General features: G+C 49.5%; 1 protein-coding gene and 1 pseudogene across 4 annotated transcripts in view; one reads left to right on the forward strand and one right to left on the reverse strand.

The window, feature by feature from the left end:
• Positions 1–18,955, reverse strand: part of TMEM268 (transmembrane protein 268) — a 29,441-nt gene extending 10,486 nt beyond the window's left edge. The window contains exons 1-5 of one of the 4 annotated variants that reach the window (XM_037139462.2): positions 18,761–18,955; positions 14,199–14,379; positions 7,538–7,647; positions 5,673–5,780; positions 4,491–4,640 (exon numbers count right to left, since the gene is read on the reverse strand). In XM_037139462.2, coding sequence (XP_036995357.2) covers positions 4,491–4,640; positions 5,673–5,780; positions 7,538–7,647; positions 14,199–14,307 — 477 coding nt within the window. In that variant the 5' untranslated portion in view covers positions 14,308–14,379; positions 18,761–18,955. Of the gene's footprint in view, positions 1–4,490; positions 4,641–5,672; positions 5,781–7,537; positions 7,648–14,198; positions 14,380–16,155; positions 16,288–18,573; positions 18,704–18,760 lie in introns of those variants that run through there. The other 3 variants (XM_037139461.2, XM_037139463.2, XM_053656315.1) reach the window with 3 other exon arrangements.
• On the forward strand, positions 9,553–13,619 carry LOC119044899 (UV excision repair protein RAD23 homolog B-like; annotated as a pseudogene).
• Positions 18,956–19,064: the final 109 nt, after the last annotated feature.

Here is a 19,064-nt window from a genome sequence, read left to right on the forward strand (position 1 = left end):
TCCAGAATGGTGTGCTGAGACAAAGATATATGGCCCAGATGAAAGAACAGATCAAAACTTCAGAAAATGAACTAAGCAACACAGAGATAGCCAACCTATCAGATGCAGAGTTCAAAACACTGGTAATCAGCCCTGGCTAGTGTAGCTCAGTGGATTGAGCACGGGCCTGTGAAGCAAAGGGTCACCGATTTGATTCCAGTCAGGGCACATGCCTGGGTTGCAGGCCAGGTCCCCAGTAGGGGACACATGAGAGGCAACCACACATTGATGTTTCTCTCCCACTCTTTCTCCTTTCCTTCTCCTCTCTCTAAAAATAAATAAATAAAATATTTTTAAAAACACTAATCAAGTAATCAGGATGCTCAGATAAATGAGTACAAATGCAAAATAGAAGAAGAAGTAAAGACTATGCAATGTGAAATAAAGAAAAATACACAAGGAACCAACAGTGAAGGGAAGGAAACTGTGGCTCAAATCAATAATTTGGAGAGAAGGAAGAAATAAACATTCAACCAGAACAAAATGAAGAAACAAGAAGTCAAAAAAATGAGGAGAGCCCTGGCTGGTGTAGCTCAGTGGATTGAGCACGGGCCTGCGAACCAAAGGATCGTGGTTTGATTCCCAGTCAGGGCACATGCATGGGTTGCAGGCCAGTTCCCAGCAGGGGACACACGAGGGGCAACCATACATTGATATTTCTCTCCTTCTCTCCTTTCCTTCCCCTCTAGATAAATAAATTTTTAAAAATTAAAAAATACATTTAAAAAAATGAGGAGAGGCTTAGGAACCTCCAGGACACCTTTAAACATTCCAACATCCAAATAATAGGGGTGCCAGAAGGGGAAGAGGAAGAGCAAGAAATGGAAAACTTATTTGAAAAAATAATTAAGGAAATCATCCCCAATCTGGCAAAGGAAATAGACTTTCAGGAAGTCCAGGAGGCTCAGAGAGTCCCAAAGAAATTGGACCCAAGGAGAAACACACCAAGGCACATCATAATTACATTACCCAAGATTAAAGATAAGGAGAGAATATTAAAGCAGCAAGAGAAAAGGAGACAGTTACCTACAAAGGAGTTCCCACAAGACTATCAGCTGATTCCTCCAATGAAACACTGCAGGCAAGAAGGGGCTGGAAAGAAGTATTCAAAGTAATGAAAAGCAAGGATCTACATCCAAGATTGCTCTATCCAGCAAACCTACCATTTAGAATGGAAGGGCAGATAAAGTGCTTCCCAGATAAGGTCAAGTTCAAGGAGTTCATCATCACCAAGCCCTTATTATATGAAATGTTAAAGGAACTTATCTTAGAAAAAGACAAAAACTATGAACAGTAAAATGACAACAAATTCTCAACGATCATCAACTGAACCTAAAAAACAAAAGCAAACTAAGCAAACAACTAGAACCAGGAACAAAATCACAGAAATGGAGATTACAAGGAGGGTTATCAGTGGGGAGGGGGAGGGATGAATGGGAGAAAAGGTACAAGGAATAAGAAGCATAAATGGTAGGTACCAAATAGGGGGAGGTTAAGAACAGTATAGAAAATGGAGAAGCCAAAGAACTTACATGTATGACCCATGGACATGAACTAAGGAGGGTGTGATAATGCCGGTGGGAAGGGGGGTACAAGGCAGAGGGAAATAAAGGGGAGAAAATATGAGACAACTGTAATAGCATAATCAACAAAATACATTTTAAAAAAAGAAGACACCTACATCACCAAGAGTTCCAATCCCGACTATCTCTCTGCCTCCCATCTCCTCATCTCCAAGTTGGACATACTAACATTCCCTTCTAATAAGGGTTATAATAAGGATGAAATGAGCTCATCCACATAGAATACTTTGAAGAATAAACACTCAATACATGTCAGGCAATGATAACACTACAATGATGATACTGCATTGAAAACTCATTGTTTTCCACTGTACCATACTGGCTGCCAACAAATATCTTTAGGAACTTCCCACATGCCTCGGCAACGTGCTTTATTCTGGAGGGGACGCAAGACAGGGTGTGCCTGCCTCCACAGACCTTCCCATTTTGAGAAAGACTACCACTGCCCCCCGCCAGGGGAAAACAAGGCACTGTATGCAAAGCGCTAAGACGCTGAAGGATGCTACCTGAGGCAGGTGGGACACTAGCAATAAGAATGACAATGGTCAGGAAGGAGAACATGCATGGTCCTGACTGATAAGGGGTCCAAGGAGGAAGAAGTCCTTGAGCTGAGGCAAGACCTGAGGAGGCTGCATGACCATGGACTGGTTACTTGACCTCTCTAAGCTTTTTTCTTCACTGGCCAACGGAGTCAATAATCCTAAGAGTAACACTTTGTGAGTGTTTACCTTATACCAGGTTCGATGATAAGTAATTGCATGTGTTAAGTCATTTAATTCTCCAAACAACCTGCAGGGTGGATACTACGATTATTATCCCATTTTACAGATGAGGAAACTAAGGCCCTGGGAGGTACGGTAATAACTTACCCCAGGTTGCAGAGCTAGCAAATGGCACAGGTATACTGCCTCCTTGTCACCCTGTTGTTGGGCATGGATAGCAGATTCCAAAGTCAGAGCACACAGCAGGTGCTCATTAAATGGCAGTCTTTGCTAGGAAGGAAAAGACCCTGAAGGGGTTCCCTGAATGAGCAAACAGCGAAGACAGGAGTACCACTGCCTACCGGGCCTCCAAGCTGCATCCGCTGGGTACAGACGCAAAGTCTGGTTCATCTCTGCGCCCTGTGCCTGGCACATCACCTAGCACTCGCAGGGGCTTCACAGATACCTACTGAACAAGGACAGAAGAGGGGAAAGGAGGCAGCCACAGTGAGCATTCCCTGAACAGCACTGATTACATCTGCATCCTTGACGCACCTGCCAGGTGCACAAACTTCACTCACTCCTGCTGAAGCAGAAAATACTTTGCTTTTTCCCCTGTCCCAAGAGAAGTTTCTTGCTGCAGGAACAGCCAGTTCAATTTTTTTTTTGTAGGCCAAATGCAAGGCCATGAAATCTTCAACAAAATCCAAGGCAGCATTATTTTGTCAGCTTTGTTGCAAAAGCCAAAGAAACATCTTTCCAGAATGAGCACTAAATGGAACTCATACCCCAAATTACGGCCAAATTTGCCAACACCCCACCCTCTACTCCTGGGTCACACAAGAGCAGAGTGTTTGCTAAAGTTCTCAAAGTCCAGCTCTGTGTCAAGTGCTGGAGAGCTTTCTAAGCCCTGGAAAGAGGTGTGGCAGGCAGAATAATGCACCCTCCACTCAAGATCAAAGTCCTATTCCCCGGGACCTATGAACAGGTTACATTACATGGCAAAGGGGAATAAAGGCTATAAATGGAATGAACATTGTTAATTACCGGCCTTAACATAGGAGCCTGCCCCAGATTATCCAGGCAGACAAGTGTAATCACAAGGGAAGAGGGAGGCAGGAAGATGCAGAGTCGAAGATGTGAGAAGGACTTGATCTGCCACTGGAGGCTTTGAAGATGAAGGAAGGAAACAGGAGCCAAGGAATGCAGGTGGCCTCCAGGAAAAGGCAAGGAAACAGTCTCTCCTAGAGGCTCCAGAGAGGACGCAGCAGGCTGTAAGGTGACTCATTTGTGTTGTTTTAAGTTACCACATTTATGGCGATCTGCTACAGCACCCAGGAAATACCAAGAGAGCTGGATACTGAGAACATAGCTTGGAATCTAAGTGTCCTGGCCTTGAATTCCAGCTCTGCCATTTATTACCAGCATGGCCTTGGACTACTCCTCAAGTCTTTTGGAGCCTCGGGTTCCTCATCTGTAAAATGAGCATGAAAGACTACCCAGGGACTTAATGGAGGGGTTTAATGAGTTAATGTACATAAAGCATTTAACAGGAGATCAACCACAGATGAAGTGCTCAATAAGTAACAAAAGACCGATGTTAAAGGAGCAGAACACAATTAGTGAACCACACATAAGCCAGGAGGTATTAATCTCCTTTGTGAATGAGATCGGGAATCAGAGGGTTCTGAACCCCTGCTCTGCCACTCACAGAGGGATCAGGCCGAGTAACCTGCTCTGACCACCCACTCACTACTTCAGAAGGCACTGCTGGAGTTAAATGAGACAGGACAGTCAACAGAGTCCAGAGCTTCAGCCCCAGGCACCTTGCACTGTCAACCCACCTCCCTCGACCCTCAGCCCCAGGCACCTTGCACCCAGTAACCGCTCCTCATACTGGCTTTCGGTGCCCTCCTCCCACCTCCCGGGCGCTCTTACAACACAGCTTGCTTCCAGAAAAACAGCCCACAGCGATTAGACAGGAAAGACAGGATTCAACCACACATGTGATTTAATTTCTTTCAGTCACTGGGCACATGGGCCAGTGTGAACGCCAAGGTTGGAGCAATCTGTCGAAGCGGGTGACAGAGAAAAACTCTCACTGCGGACCCTCCTGCCCACAAAGCACGTCTGCAGGGGGCGTGGCTGGGGTCTCAGGACATCTCACCTTCCTCTGGTGTCTCTCGAAGATGAGCATGAGAGTCAGGGTCAGGCTCATGGCGGCCAGGGTCACGAGCAGCACACCCACCCAGTGGTTCCCCGGGGCAAACAGCTGGCTGGTGGAGTAGATGTTGGCCCACACCACCATGTAGAAAACCTGTGAAAAGCCGGGCCAAGAGCAAGGTCAGGGACGCCAGTCCTTGAGCAAAGCAGCTCCAGTCAAGGGGACACCCTTGGGCACCTGCGACACCTCCTCAGATTCACAGAGGTCACAGAGCCTGTGAGAATGAGCCCTTGTTCCTGGATCATAAGTGAAGGCACAGAAACGGAGTTAGAAGAGTTACTCCAAATCCCTGCCTGCCCTGGTTTGTAAATAAAACAGAAAAGGGCAGCAGGCTTTGGAGATGGAGAAATATGAGTGAGAAACCCACAGTGCTCCTTCAATAGCTGTATGGCCTAGACAAGTTATAAAGACTCTGAGCCTCAGTTTCCTCATCTGTAGAATGGGGATGACACCTACTTCACAGGGCTAATATAAGCATTTAATGAGATAACATGTTCACAACCCAGCACTTATTAGAAAATTAACGAAAGCTGGCTGCCATCCTTCGCCCTTCCTGAGAAGCGGGACATAGGGGTTAGGAGTGCTCCAACCATTTAGAGAAGCAGCAAGTCATGGTGGTTAAGAGTGGTTAAACCTGACTGCCTGGGTTCAAATACTGGCTCTGCCATATGTATGTATGCACGTGTGCGTGTGTAGGATTATATATGTAGGGGTGTGTGTATGTTTATACATGTATGTATACATGTGTGTACACACACACAATTAGAGCTAAAATGGACCCATCTGTTGAACAAACAGGGAAACCAAGCCCCAGAGAGGAGAAACGTCTTGACCAAGGCTGAACACTGAGTCCAGACCCTCAGTGATGGGTCTGCAGACCCCCAATCCCAAGCTCTGCCCTCAGGAATCCCTGCCTCCCATCCTTTACGTGGTGACCTGGCTACAACTCTCTGCCATAAATCTCCTCTTACACGAAATGCGGGTGCGTGTGTGCTGCCCTCTCCCAGGCGCTGGGCCAGCAGCCCCCAGCCCCTTACCCACACCAACAGGCTGCAGCACAGCACCCTGAATTCAGCAGTGCCACCAGGGCTGCGGCGGGGCAGCGTGGGCCCAGCCCCTCCTTACCACAGCAAAGGCCAGCCGCATGGGCCTGGAGTTGTAGATGATGTATCTTCTCACTTGGGGCTCCAAGAGGGCGCTCTCAGCCAAGCTCCTGTACTGGTCAGCCGGGACCTGCTTGGCCACCCAAGAGAAAGGGATCAATCAGCTGCAGAGGACCCTTCCTTCCTGCCAGCAAGCATGTCATTTCCCATTCACATGACCATCACATGGAAGGAGGATCCGGCTCTGTGTGGGCCGGACCAGAAGGCTGAATGAGGAGCTCAAAGAGCTGACAGCAATCGCAGGGTGCAGCTCCCAGCTCAGGGAAGGCCAGGCATCACAGGGGAGGTGGGCCAGCTCGAGAGGACATCCCACAGAGGGATCCCTGCAGCCCAAGGTTCGGTCCCTCACGGCAGACCCAGCAGAGCCTTAAAGGTGAACGCACAGACCTGGGAGTCAGCCGGCCCTGGGTGTAAACCTTGGCCCTGCCACTCATGTGCTGTGTGACCTGGAGAAAGTAACTCCTCTTCTCTGAGCCTCTGAATCCTCCTCTGGAAAATGAGGAGACTAAGAGTGCCCACCTTATAGAAGATAATACATATGCAGTACTTATACATGCATTATACAGTGACTACATGTACATACATATTATCTGGACATCTCTGGGGCCCTGGTGCTGCTTTCCACAGTCGGTCACGTCTTACTTGGACAGACGTGCGTATCTAAGGATGCGGGTACACTGGCGCAGGGCCCACAGTGAGCACTCAATGCCCGAGTGCTGTTGTCAACCCTGCACTCTCAGGTACGTGCTCACACAGTCCACTCCTGAAAACTCGCAGCTTCCTGCCCACACACAAATGCCACAGTGTGAAAAGGCCTGTGAGAGTGAGCTGCTTAAGGAATCGGAATCTCACCATGAAAGGAAGATTAACAGCAGAACAGCACGTAAACGGTCCGTGGGCTAACAGAACCTCACCTAAAGATAACTGTTTAAAAACAAGTGTTCTTCTAAACAAAGACTGAAGGGAAACGTGGGACGATAAACCAGCTGTTGTGCTGATGTGGGCTCGGTGCTATCAATTCGGGAAGTTTCCCCTTAATGGTGATAGAATGTTGTGTTAAACAGTAACGCAATTCAGCTTGCAGAAGTAAACTCTCAAGCCTGCAGGGGAACGCGAGCTGTGTATCTTCCCCACGCCCAGATCACCCTCCCTGGGGAGGGCGGGGGGGGGGGGAAGAGACCCACAGGTGTGGGCATGTAATGACAACAGCAATACAATTTATTGAACATTCGCTATGTGACAGGGACAACGCAAGTGTTCCTCCGGCATTACTTCACTTAATCTTCACAAATACCTTAGGTAACGGTATTAATATTGCCCTTATCATTACCAGCCAATGAATCCATATGCTCTTCCCTCTCCTGAAATGTCCTTCCTCCCGCCAACCCAGCAAACTCCTGTTTTTCCTCAAGATCCCAGACCAATGTCCGCTCCTCAGTGCAGCTTCCACAACCACTGCCCACACCCCAGGCAGGTCGACCATGTTCTCAGTGAAGGTCTTCACTGCCTTACACGGTCCTCCACCGCAGCATTTCTGTCACACGGTCTGACCCACCCAGCATATGTCCATCTCCCCCACTGGGCTCGGGGAGCCATGTGCGCACAGGCACCGGGGCCTATGCACCTCTGCAGTACTTACTGCCCGGCTGAGTGCCTGGCGCAGAGTGAAGAAGGGAGGACAGTTCTAACACATCTTCCTTCTCTCTCGTGCTATAGCAAGCATATAGTAAATCGAGATTTTGTGAATAACTGGATGAAAGGCAGGATGGATCGGCAGATGGGAGGACAGGAAGAAAATGGTGAGGACTTAATAAAATCGGCACTCACCTGAATGCCCCAGGTCTGCAGCTGCTCTTCTGCAGCTCCCAGATCGAAGGAGATAGGTGCGCAGGTATTATCGATCCGGAGAACTGTAAGGACCTGGCCATTGTGGAGCTCTGAAAGCAGACAGAAGCTTCATCTGGCTGAGCAGTAACTACTACTTTGATGAGCCCAGAGCCGGATGGCATCACCTCCTCATGGCAGGCAGGCATGGGTGGCTAATCCCTACAGAAGAACTGGAGTTGGCAGGAAAGCCCCCAGGAGGCAGAACTGAGACCGGAGTGTGGAAGCTATTAGGATGCAATGCAAGACCATGTAAGGGGGAGCCAGACGTAACTACAGGGATCCTTAAAAATAGAAGAGGGGACAAAAGAGTGAGGAGGGATGTGGCTATGGTAGAAAGGCACAGAGACGGATCACTGCTGGCTCTAACGATGGAGGAAGGGTTCACGAGCCAAGGAGTGTAGGCAGTCTTTAGAAGCTGGAAAAGGAAAGAAAACAGAATGTCCCCCAGGCCTCCTGAAGGAACGCAGCCCTGCCAACACGGTGAGGACTTCCACTCAGCGAGGTCAGAAGCAGGCTTCTCACCCACAGAACTGTGAGCAGATTAGCGTGTGTTTGCAAGCCGCTACGGCAGTGGTAATGTGTTGCAGCAACTATAGGAAATTCATACACTGACTGGTAACCCCTCCCAGTGTATCTGCAACTCACTCACCATTTTAAAAGCATAAATTTCAAGCTCAAAAAACACACCCCACCAGTGCAGGCTACTCACAACAGCCATCAGAACTCTTGCCCTGCAGGCCTGCGATGAGATCGGACTGAGGCCGTGGCCAGCTGGACTGAAAACTCGGGGCAGGAGCTCCCTGCACCGCAGGGAGAAAGGGTGGCACAGTGACCATGAGCCTTCCTTCATCTGATCAGAGGAGATGGACAAAAACACAAGCCAGCCGTCTGGCGTTCAATCTGTAACTCCACCTCTCGCTAACAGGGTAACCTTGGAGAAGCAACTAACTCCCGGGCCCTCCACTTAGAGGATGGTCCCTCTAAGTCTCCTTCAGGACACTTTTCAAATAATGAAAATAAAGAGCTCCGCCCAAAATGGGTGCTGAGTAACTGGCCACTCTTCTTGTCATAACTTAAAAGCAAGCACGTCAGAACAATTTACAACACAGCAATGCTGACTCCATTGTATAGCTGACAGACCCTTGAACAACGTGGGGTGAGGAGTACTGACCTCTCCCCTGCCCCTCCCCACACAGTTGAAAATCTAAGTATAGCTTCCGAATCCCTCAAAACTTCAGTCGTCCTTCGGTATCCACGGGGGACTGGTTCTGGGACCCCTCCCAGATAACGAGATCTGCAGGCGCTCAAGCCCCGTATATAAAAGGCACAGACCAGCGCCTACAGTCAGCCCTCCGCATCCGCAGTCTCCCACCACGGACTGAAAACGTCCAGGTATTTACTGAGAAAAGTTGGCATGTTAAGTGGGTTCACACAGTCCAAAAGTGTGTTGTTCAAGGGCATTTGTTTTTACCCTCCCACACCAGAAAGGATTTAAGGTGGCGTCATAAAAATAAAATTTGAAAAGATAAAATTAGATTGATAACCGTTATCACAGAAAGGGAAACAGAGTCCCCAAAAGATGAACAAAGGAACTTGACCATGTCACCAAGGGTGATGAAAGGAAGAAGGGGGAGAAGCCCCCTGACCCATGTGGGGCTCAGTGGGTTGAGAGTCATCCCACAAAAGCAAAAGACTGTCGGTTCGACTCCCAGTCAGGGCACATGCCCAGAGTGTGGGCTCAATCCCCGACTAGGGCACATATGAGAGGCTCCTGATCAATGTTTCTCTCACATCGATGTTTCTCTTCCTCTCTTTCTCTCCTTTTCCCTCTCTCTAAAAATAAGTGAGTGAGTGAACAAATAATTTTTTTAAATAAAGAGAAGAAAAGATGTACACAAAATGCATGCACTCACACTGGATGGGGCCAGACTTGCTCTCCGAACTCACAGCATCCGATGGGAAGCCCACGTAGGTCTGGACTCCACATGTGGAGGGTGTGGCCCCCTCCCCAGCCAGCTCTCTGCACGCTTAGCAAAGGGTTTGTTTGCCCGAGCAATGCAAAGACTTCCTGGTTCCTTTGTTTGCCTCCAGAACCATCGGTTCCTGGGTTCTTGGCAATAACCCCTTTCATCTGTTCCTTGACGTGAGATCAGCGAGTTCCTCCACTTGGATGTCCTTGTTTTTACACCTAGATTGGGGGAACGGTCCGAAAAGCTTCCTCTGTGTGTACAGGGGAAGCAATTTCCTACTAAGGCCTAAGAACTGGCTTACCAAAAATCAGTAGATGATGTGTTCCAACTTCTGAAGGAAAATTATTTCATTCTATTGCTTGTGCATGTGTGTGTAAATTGCTTTCCTAATGACAGTAGTAAAAATAAAAAAACAAAAACACCTGTTTTCAGGTAGCCAAATCTCAAATCACGTAACTAACCAGCCACGTTTCTATTTTTTTTTTAAGATTTTATTTATCTTTAGAGAGGAAGGGAAGGGAAGAAGGAGAGAAATATCAGTGTATGGTTGCCTCTCATGAGTCCCCTGCTGGGAACTGGCCTGCAACCCAGGCATGTGCCCCAACTGGGAATCAAACCACAATTGTGTGGTTCACAGGCCCGCCCTCAATCCACTGAGCTACACCAGCCAGGGCCCAGCCACCTTTCTGTTAAGCATCTGCTACGGGCCCAACGGTAGCAGTGGCTCAGGTCCCAACCCCCATCCCTGCTCTGGCTCCCAGTCCCACACCTGCATCGGTTACTCCAACATCAACAACAGCATCTTCTGAGCCTACACCTGCTAGTGCAACAGAACAGGAGAACCTTGCAGAAAAGCCAGGAGAAACACCAGGGGTTGCTAGCCCGACATCAACTGACAGCACCGTACATCAGGAGATTCTTGTCGGTCTTTTTGAGGATGCAACCAGTGTGCTTGTGGCAGGTCAGTCTTACGAGAATAACTGAGATCTTGTCACAGGGCTATGAACCGGAGCGAGTAACTGCAGCCCTGAGAGCCGGTTTCAACAATGCTGACAGAGTAGCTGGGTATCTTTTAATGGAATCTCTGGAAACAGAACATCAGGCTGTGGTTGGCCCCTCCAGCGGCGAGTGCCGGGACCCCTCTGTCTTCAGTGGCTGCAGCACGGCTACCATGACAGCAGCAACGACAGGAACAGGCTCTGGAGGACGTCCCCTGAATTTTTATGGAACCAGCCTCGGTTTCAACAGACGACGCAAATTATTCAACAGAACCTTCCCTGCTTGCAGCATTGCTACAGCAGATAAGTCGAGAAAGGTACTACAGCCGGCTGGTGTGGCTCAGTGGCTGGAGCACCAGCCTGTGAACTGAAAGGTCGCTGGTTCAAGTCCCAATCAGGGCACATGCCTGGGTTGTGGGCCAGGTCCCCAGTGGGGGCACCATGAGAGGCAACCACACATTGATGTTCCTCTCCCACTCTTTCTCCCTCCCTTCCTCTCTCTCTAAAAATAAATAAGTAAAATCTTTAAAAAGAAAAAAGGAAGTTACTGCAGCAAATTAGCCAACTCCAGAAGCATTGTATTCAGTTGTTAAGCGAACCAGTTCAAGAAGCTGGTGGTCCAGGAGGGATGGAGGTGGCAGTGGGGGAGTTGCAGAAGCTGGAGACGGTTGTATGAACTACATTCGACACCTCAGGAAAAGGAAGCTACAGAAAGGCGTGTTTGTGTCTTTGAATCTAACGTGTGTGTCTTGCCCTGGCCTGGCTGGTATGGCTCAGTTAGTTGAGCATCGTCCTGTAAGTAAAAGGTTGCGGCTTGGATTCCTGATCCCGGTGCTCATCCCTGGTCCAGGTGTACACAGGGAAGCAACCGGTCGATGTTTCTCTCTCTCCCCCTCTATCTCGACAAGCAGTGAAAAAAGAATGTCCTTGGGTAAGGGTAAAACATAAAATAAAGTGTGTGCCTTGTAGAAGCATAGTGAGATCACGCCCTATCCACCTTTCAGCTAGCCCAGCTTTAACCTGGACGAGCACCTAGGCAAAGGCATTAGGACTTCCTGAAGGACCTGTGATACAAGAATATTTTTCTTGAGAGAAGAATGAGAACTTGGCTGCCAATTTTCTCCCAGAGCAAAACTATGATAAAGACCGAAAGAGACTTTTTTTTTAACCTCATGCTTCACACTAAGGCAGGATAGTAAGCAGCTGGGAAAATTTCTGGGCAAGTGCAATGGGGAAACTGAGACAGGAAAATTAAACGGGGTCAAAAAGTTTGAGCAACGTACCGCCAGCTGGTGAATCGCAGGAAGTCACCTCCCCTGACCAAGGTCACTTGAGAGCGAATGGTTCATACCTCTCCTCCCTGACCAGACAATACAAAGCTTAAGTCTCCCTGGTCTGGGAAATAGAGAACAGAGACCCGACTCAATGTCATCTGTGCCAGCTATACCCAAGGACAGAGAAAGTCAGGGGAACAAATAACAAAAACCCCATTAAAAGCCAGACAGACTCAAGATAAAAGTAAAACAGTTTAGCAGACTGAAAAATATTCCCCAAACTCCCCTATGTACACATTTTAATACATCAGCATATTAAAAATGGACTTGCAAAGCTGATACACATTCTGCTGAAACCCTCCCCTAAGATTTTCACCCACAAAAAAAGGAGTTCTCAGGACAGACTCGGCCCAGGTGGTGCCCATGCCCCTCCTCAAGCATGAACTCTTTACTTCCTCCTAAACTCTAAGGTCTCCAGGAGACTTGCAGCCAGGGGAACAGCAGGTGGCAGGCAGCTCCACCCGGGCTTACCCCTCGATCCTGTCTCCAGGGTCCCCTTTTCTCTGACTTCCTGGTGAGCTAACAGCAGCCCAGCCTTGCTCACTCCTTTCCTATAACGTTTCTAGGGAGCCAAAGCGGAGCACCGCCTGGCTCTCTCCTGTTTTCTCTTCCGCCCTAAGCCTTTCTTTTGTCTCACTGTCCCCAACCTTAACAAACGAACTCTCAAAATCTTTGTGAAATCATTCCTACACGAAGCCAAGACCCCCACACACTTCAGGTCGGCCTGAGGCAGACCCGCTCCCCGGCCAGTGCCTGTCCAGTAACACCACCAGTGCATTGTACTAACTCTGCTCACTAGACTGTCTGGGATGCCTTGGGCTCATGTCCACAGTACTTAGCATAAGGTAGGAGACTGCTGGGGTGGGGAGGGAGGGGTCTAGGCTACAGGACAGCGGGAAACACAGCGCGTGTCTGCTTCAGTCAGCAGATGCTACAGATCCAAACGGCAAGTACAATGCACAACCAAAACCCGGCTTTTGCAGGTCTCTATGCCTTGTATTTGAACAACAGGTAACTTCCTAGGTTTCACTCTTTTTATTGTACTATACCCAGAAATTTAGTGTGATGCCCTGCTTAATATTTGTTTGGCCTTAATTAATATTTCTCTGATGGAACATTGGTTTCAGAAAGAATCTCTGCCACCTAGAATCTACAGTCTGTGTTTCATGGCAACACCGGATAATGGCTTCACGAAATTGAAAAAAATTCTGGAACAGAAATGCCAAATAAACAGAAATGCCAAATTATTGGTGGTTATTGTTGCTGCTCCAAATCAGTATAAAATGAATGTCAAGAAAGCCCGTTCTTTCATGTTAAATACATGGGGTGGGCAGGAAAGAGGGGCATTTTTCTTAAAACGAGAATAATTACCACTATTTTCACATCTCTTGATCACTGAATGTGAGACCCTTCCAACATGATTTGAGAAGCTCTGTAAGTATGGGCAGAGCTATTTTCCTGTTTCCATTTTTTTTGGCTTTGTATTGGTAGGTGTCTAATTACTGTTTACTTCCTTGTTGCATTGCAGTAAAAGTTTTAAAACCACCACTGCGCACTCACTTTTGATGTGTCCCTTTGTGAAATTAGCGCTTCGGGGCCAATGGAGCAAGGCAGCCTTCACGCTCCCTCTCGCCCGACCCCTCCCCTCCGCAGAAACCGGTTTGTGCCCAAGTTGAGTGAGTTCAAGCTGCTGCCTTTTTCAGACACACAAACTACCTGATTCAGTTCAAGATGAAAGCAAATGTTCCAAAACTGGGTTTCTGACATTTGTAAATGTCTTTTCCTTTTTAGATAAGAATGTACAACCATTACAATCATTAGGATTCTATTGCTTTCAAAAAGAGGAGGTGGAGAGAACTATATTCCAGCATCTTTTATTGCATTGGAAAGACTGATGAAATCTTTTGGAAGGGCTGAGAGATGTGGCTGGAAAACTACTTTGGAAAATACACAATCAAGATAGTATTTCATGGCATATTTTTAAAAGTCTTAAAATGAATAAATAAGATCTCTTTGGATGCCATGTAGTCAGTGGCTAGAAGGGGCAAGACAGGGAGGAGATCAGACAGGAAAGTACAGCCGGAATCCAAGCAGAGGGTGATGGTGGCTTGATCTAAGGAGGTGGTTAACAGAGGGAAACAAAGTGGCCTTTGTCTGGCCTGGAAACAAATCCCAAAATGCCCACCCTCATCCAGAGGCACTTCTCTGTCCCCCCACTCCCCTCCCTCCATACTCTGTGTGTCCAGCTCAGGATCCTGGGAGAAGTAGCAGGGAAAGAAATTCAAGGTCATGACCTTACCTTGCCCCCAGCCAGGAGCGCTCCCCACTGGCAGGGCACTCCAGCCAGGGGAGGAGGTGGGCAAGTGGCCGGCCGCCCTGCCAGGGTCCATCTGTGGTTCACAGGCCATAGCAGAGAACCAGCTACTTCCCCTTCTCTGGGCTGTGGTTCATTCTGGAACAGGCAGCTCAGCTTCACTTGCCTTCAGAAAACAGCAAAGAAATAACTTCAGGCCTGGGGGAGCCAACTGGGTCTTTCCACTGACTTCGGCCTTTCTGGTCATGCAGAGGAACCTTCTCAGGGGCAGGAACTAAAACCCTCCCAGACCTTGACTGAGAACCTCCCTTCTGGTACTGGGTCCTCTCCAGCTCAGACACATACATCCAGGGACCCACAAGGAACCCAGGAGCTAAAGGGGCCCCACCCCTAGGCATGTGGGATTTCCATTCCCTGACTAAGGGCAGACAGCTGCATTCGTCATGGGGAGACTTATTTATACAAAGGATCTCAAACAGCTCCCCTGAAGACATTGCAAAATACAAACAACAAAAAGAAAATCAGGATGGTAGGAAAGATTTTTTTTTTAAGTAATAACCATGAAGAGTAAAAATACCCAGCTATTCCAGCAATCGGAGTCCCTAGCAAAGATGGTAGTGGTTTGTGTTGAAGAACATGGACTCCAGGGTCAGACTAACGAGTCTAAGCATCAATTCTGCAACCTACAGGTTATGTCAACTTGGGCAACTGGTTTAACCTCACAGAGCTTCAGCTTCCCTCTATTTAAATAATGGGACCCTCCCCACGGGGTTACTGCAAAGAATCAATGGGATAACACATATAAACCAGGGGTCCCCAACCCCTGGGCCATGGACCAGTACTGGTCTGCGGCCTGTTAGGACCCAGAGGCAAGCAAAGCTGGCCAGGGCTCTGCCCCCCGTCACCCCAACATCCACATTAAGCCCCAACTCCTGCCCCCCCAACACCCCCACCGTCTTCCACAGTCCACGGTGCCAAAAAGGTCAGGAACCACTGATATAAAGGACAGAAAACAGCACGTGGAACAAAGGCCACATGCCACAAATACTACCTCTGGTTGCTGCTGACATCCTGATCCTAGAAGTTGATTTTGAGCTTTCAGGAGGTCAAAGAAAAAATGGAAATACTGCCAGTTCAATAGTCCCTGCTATCTATGAGGAGGCGGAGGGAAACAAGAGTGAGGGGAGCAATGCACCCTCTTGGCACTTAGCTCTGAGAGACCTTGGGTATGTTTCCAAAGCCTCAGGAGCCAGGTCAGTGACAGCCCATCGGGCATGACCCTTACCCCCTTGGCCAACGAAAGCAGAAATGCCCTTAGTGGGGACCTTCTTGATGCCAAAGTGGAGTCTCTAGTGCCATGAGCTCTAGGTGGGACCTGCACACGTTCTCTGGGATGTCCCTGCCTAGGGGCTGAGAATCACCCCTCCCCGAGGAAAATCACGCCTAAGTCCCTGGGATAGCATGAGTCCTGTTAAAAATATATACACATAGTTCACCAGAATCATCTTTTGCTGACTTCCCAATACTGGTGAAGACAGGAAGTGTCCGGTTAGCACACATCCGCTTGATCCCAAGCAGGCCCAAGGGCTGACCATGACTGCTCAGGCCCCCTAAAAAGAAGAACGTGACTCCCACACCCTCACCACCTTCCATTTCTCTCAGTTCTTTAAAAATGACCAGCTGCGCAATTTGCAGGACCCAGTACAAAATGAAAATGCAGGGCTCCTTGTTCAAAAATGATGAGGAAGTTCAAGATGGTGACAGTAGAGCCTTACTAAAGTGGGGGGGACCTAACTAAATGGGGAGGGCGCTGTGTGACTGAGCAGACCACATGCACTTGAGCTGGCCCTGGCTTTAGGCTCTGGAAGACCACCCAGGAGTCCCCCACCACCAAACAAGTATATACAGAAATGAGACTTTCACTAACAGGCATCACACAGACCTGTATCAGCATCCGAGGTGACAAGCCAGCAAAATGACAGAGAAAGAGTGAGGACTTCGGTGCCAAAGAGCCTGGACAAGATCCCCACTCGGCCACTCCCGTGCTCTGTGACGTTCACTGTCAAGGTACTTAATTCCTGAACCTTGCTGTCCTCAGCTGTAAAATGGGTTCAGGGAGGCCCAACTGGCATAACTGCTGTGGGGAGTAACAAAAGGAAATACAAGTGCAACACCCAGTACCCTGCTCACCAATCAAGCCCCTTCCCTTACAAGTTTTTCTCATTTCACAGGAGAGAAAACTGAGGATCAAAGATGTAAAGAGAGACCTGTCCAAGGTAGGGTGGCCAGACACTGTGGAGCCAGCAGGAGAGCCCAGGCCATCTGGCTCCCAAGTCCAAGTCCATAACTCCCATGCCCCTGAGCCTCCAAACCCAAGTCTGGGTGTCTCTTAGCCTATTCCCTATGCCACTTAAAAAAAAAAAAAAAAAAAAAGGAGTTAAGTCCAGGAAGACTGCATTTCCCAGGTGTGATCCAGCAACAAATTCTAGACCACACCTGACACACTGCACCCTGGGAGGGCAGGGACCACCGTTCCCTTACCTAGCCCAGGGCCTGGCCCACAGCAGGTACTCCCAAACACCGTTGCGCATTTGCCAGTCAGTCGTATCACCAGTACTTCCTTCCTCTTATCTCGTACCCCCAATAGGCACGAAAGCAACAACAACCCAAAGATGTCTGCCCTGCACTTGGCAAACACTGAAGCTCCTTCCTGCCCCATCTGATCACTTCCTAGGCCCATCAGGAAAATACAGTCCTTGGATCCATTTTCCACTAAAGGCTGGCTATTTAACGCAATGGCTAAAAGTAACCTGCACAGTCCCGCAGGTCCCACCTGCGTGACCTGGATGGAGCAAGTCACTTTACTTCTCTCTGCCCCTTCTTTACATGGAAATGGAGATAGTAACAGTAGCTCAGTTGTTGTGAGGCTTCAAGAGTTCATCCAGGTAAATTACTCAAAGCAGGGCTGGGCAAATAGAAATCACTGAAGGAATATAGCTGTTGCTGTTTTTACTCCAGAGCCATCCCCTAAGAAACTTACAGCGCCGGGCACCGTGCTTTCTCCACTATAAAACCAAAAATAAAATCTTAAGTCCCTTTTCACACCTCCCTGCTGGGGATCACCATCTGATGGAAAAGATAAACTCAAAGAAAGAGAAGCAAGAAACAAGGCAATGAGCAAACAAGGCAGTCAGGGGGAGTGGACAGCACCTTGGTGCAGAGGACAGGCTTGGAAAAGGTGGAGATGAGAGGACTGCCGAGGAGGGGACAGGTATAGCCCAGAGGCCAGGATGGACCTGTCAGGGCAGCCTCTGCACTCACCTTGCAGCCCACTGTCCACCGGGAGGCTGCAGAGGGCAGGAGGGGTGTTGGCAAGATGGACCAGGGGCAGACACTAACCCATTACCTATCAGCATGTCCTGAGCCCAGGACCTGGTTTGAGAATGTACCAGTCCTATGGGGAGCGTGTGAGGAGGAGACAAATTATCAAGGTGCAGGCAGAGCCAGGGAGTGAGCACAGGCCCCGGGGGCCCCTGCAACTCACTGGCCATCTACTCCCCAACTTCTCCAACTTTTTTTAGTTGTCTTTGCTGACTCTGCATTTAACCAGATCTTCCAGTTATCCATCTTTTTTACCTAGGTGGCAAGTTCCTGCAAAGGCAGATGTCCTTAAAGTCCTGCTGAACAAAGGTCTCCATTTCTTCAAACACTGAGTGTCCAGCCTCCCCAGGAACCAGATGACTAGCTGAGATTTGGGGAAGAGAGGTTGGAGGGCAGCGGGGGAAGTAGGGGGTTGAGAAAGACAGATCCCAGTTTTCACTAGTCAGGTTTGGTTTTTGTTAAACTGGAAAGTCCCAACCAGAGGCCCTACAGGCCAGCCTGTCACATTCATTTTGGGGTGAAAAAACCTTGAGAAACAACGGGTTCAAGCTCTCCAATTTACAGATGAGAAAATTAAGACCCAGAAATGAAAGTGCGCTATCCAAGGTCAAGGAGCCAATCTCGGTCAGGACCAGAATGCAAATCGCTTCATTCAGATCACTTCGCCTAGCCTTGGCCTTGGGCAGCTGTGTATTGCCACAATCACTGCCCAAGTCCCACCCTGGGTCTGCAGTCTCAGGGTTCACCTCACCCCAAATATCAGCCCTAAGACCTTTTGCTCCCAGGAGCCGCCAGAGAGCACCTCCCACGCAATCACTCGAAGGGGCCCAAATGTGTCCGGACGAAGCTCGATGCGCCCCCGGCGCTGACTCCGGGCCAGGAAGGAGCACCCAGGCGGTCTCGGTCAGGCAGCACCGGCCCGCGCTGCTCAAATTTGGGCTCAGGGCGCAGACACGAGAGCGCGCCCACGCACACTCACCCGCCCCCGCCGCCGCCCTCGTCGCCATCGCCTGAGGACGCGGGAGGTCGGGGGCGCCACCGCCCCTCCGCGCCACCACCTCCGAAGCTGCCGCCTCTGGCCTCGCTGCACTCGCCCCGCCCGCCGGCCGTGCGCGCGCTGCTGTCGCGGGTCCCGCCCCGGGGCCGTCCCAGCACAGTCACCCTACCGGTAGGAGTCGCCTGCCGGGCTTGCCTCGGGGCCAACAGAGAAGCCTACTCCCAGCGCGGTGACTCCAAGCTGGCAGAGGCCTTTCATCAGCCGGGCTCTCTCCCGGGAGCCAGGAAGCGCCTCCGCGCTGGCCGACCACGTGCACCGCTTCAAGGACTCGCGGGGCTGGGGGCGGGGCGAGGGGGGGTCCCTCGGGACAAGTTCCGGCCCTTCCCTGAGCCTGGGTCTGCCCACGTCAGACCAGCGGCTCACCTCTGAAGTCCAGCCCACTCCTAACACAGTCACGGGACCCTGTGGATGAG

This window comes from Artibeus jamaicensis, unplaced genomic scaffold (genome assembly GCF_021234435.1).
Source record: "Artibeus jamaicensis isolate MK-2021 breed Jamaican fruit bat unplaced genomic scaffold, CSHL_Jam_final scaffold_1964, whole genome shotgun sequence".
Classification (NCBI taxonomy): Eukaryota; Metazoa; Chordata; class Mammalia; order Chiroptera; family Phyllostomidae; genus Artibeus; species Artibeus jamaicensis.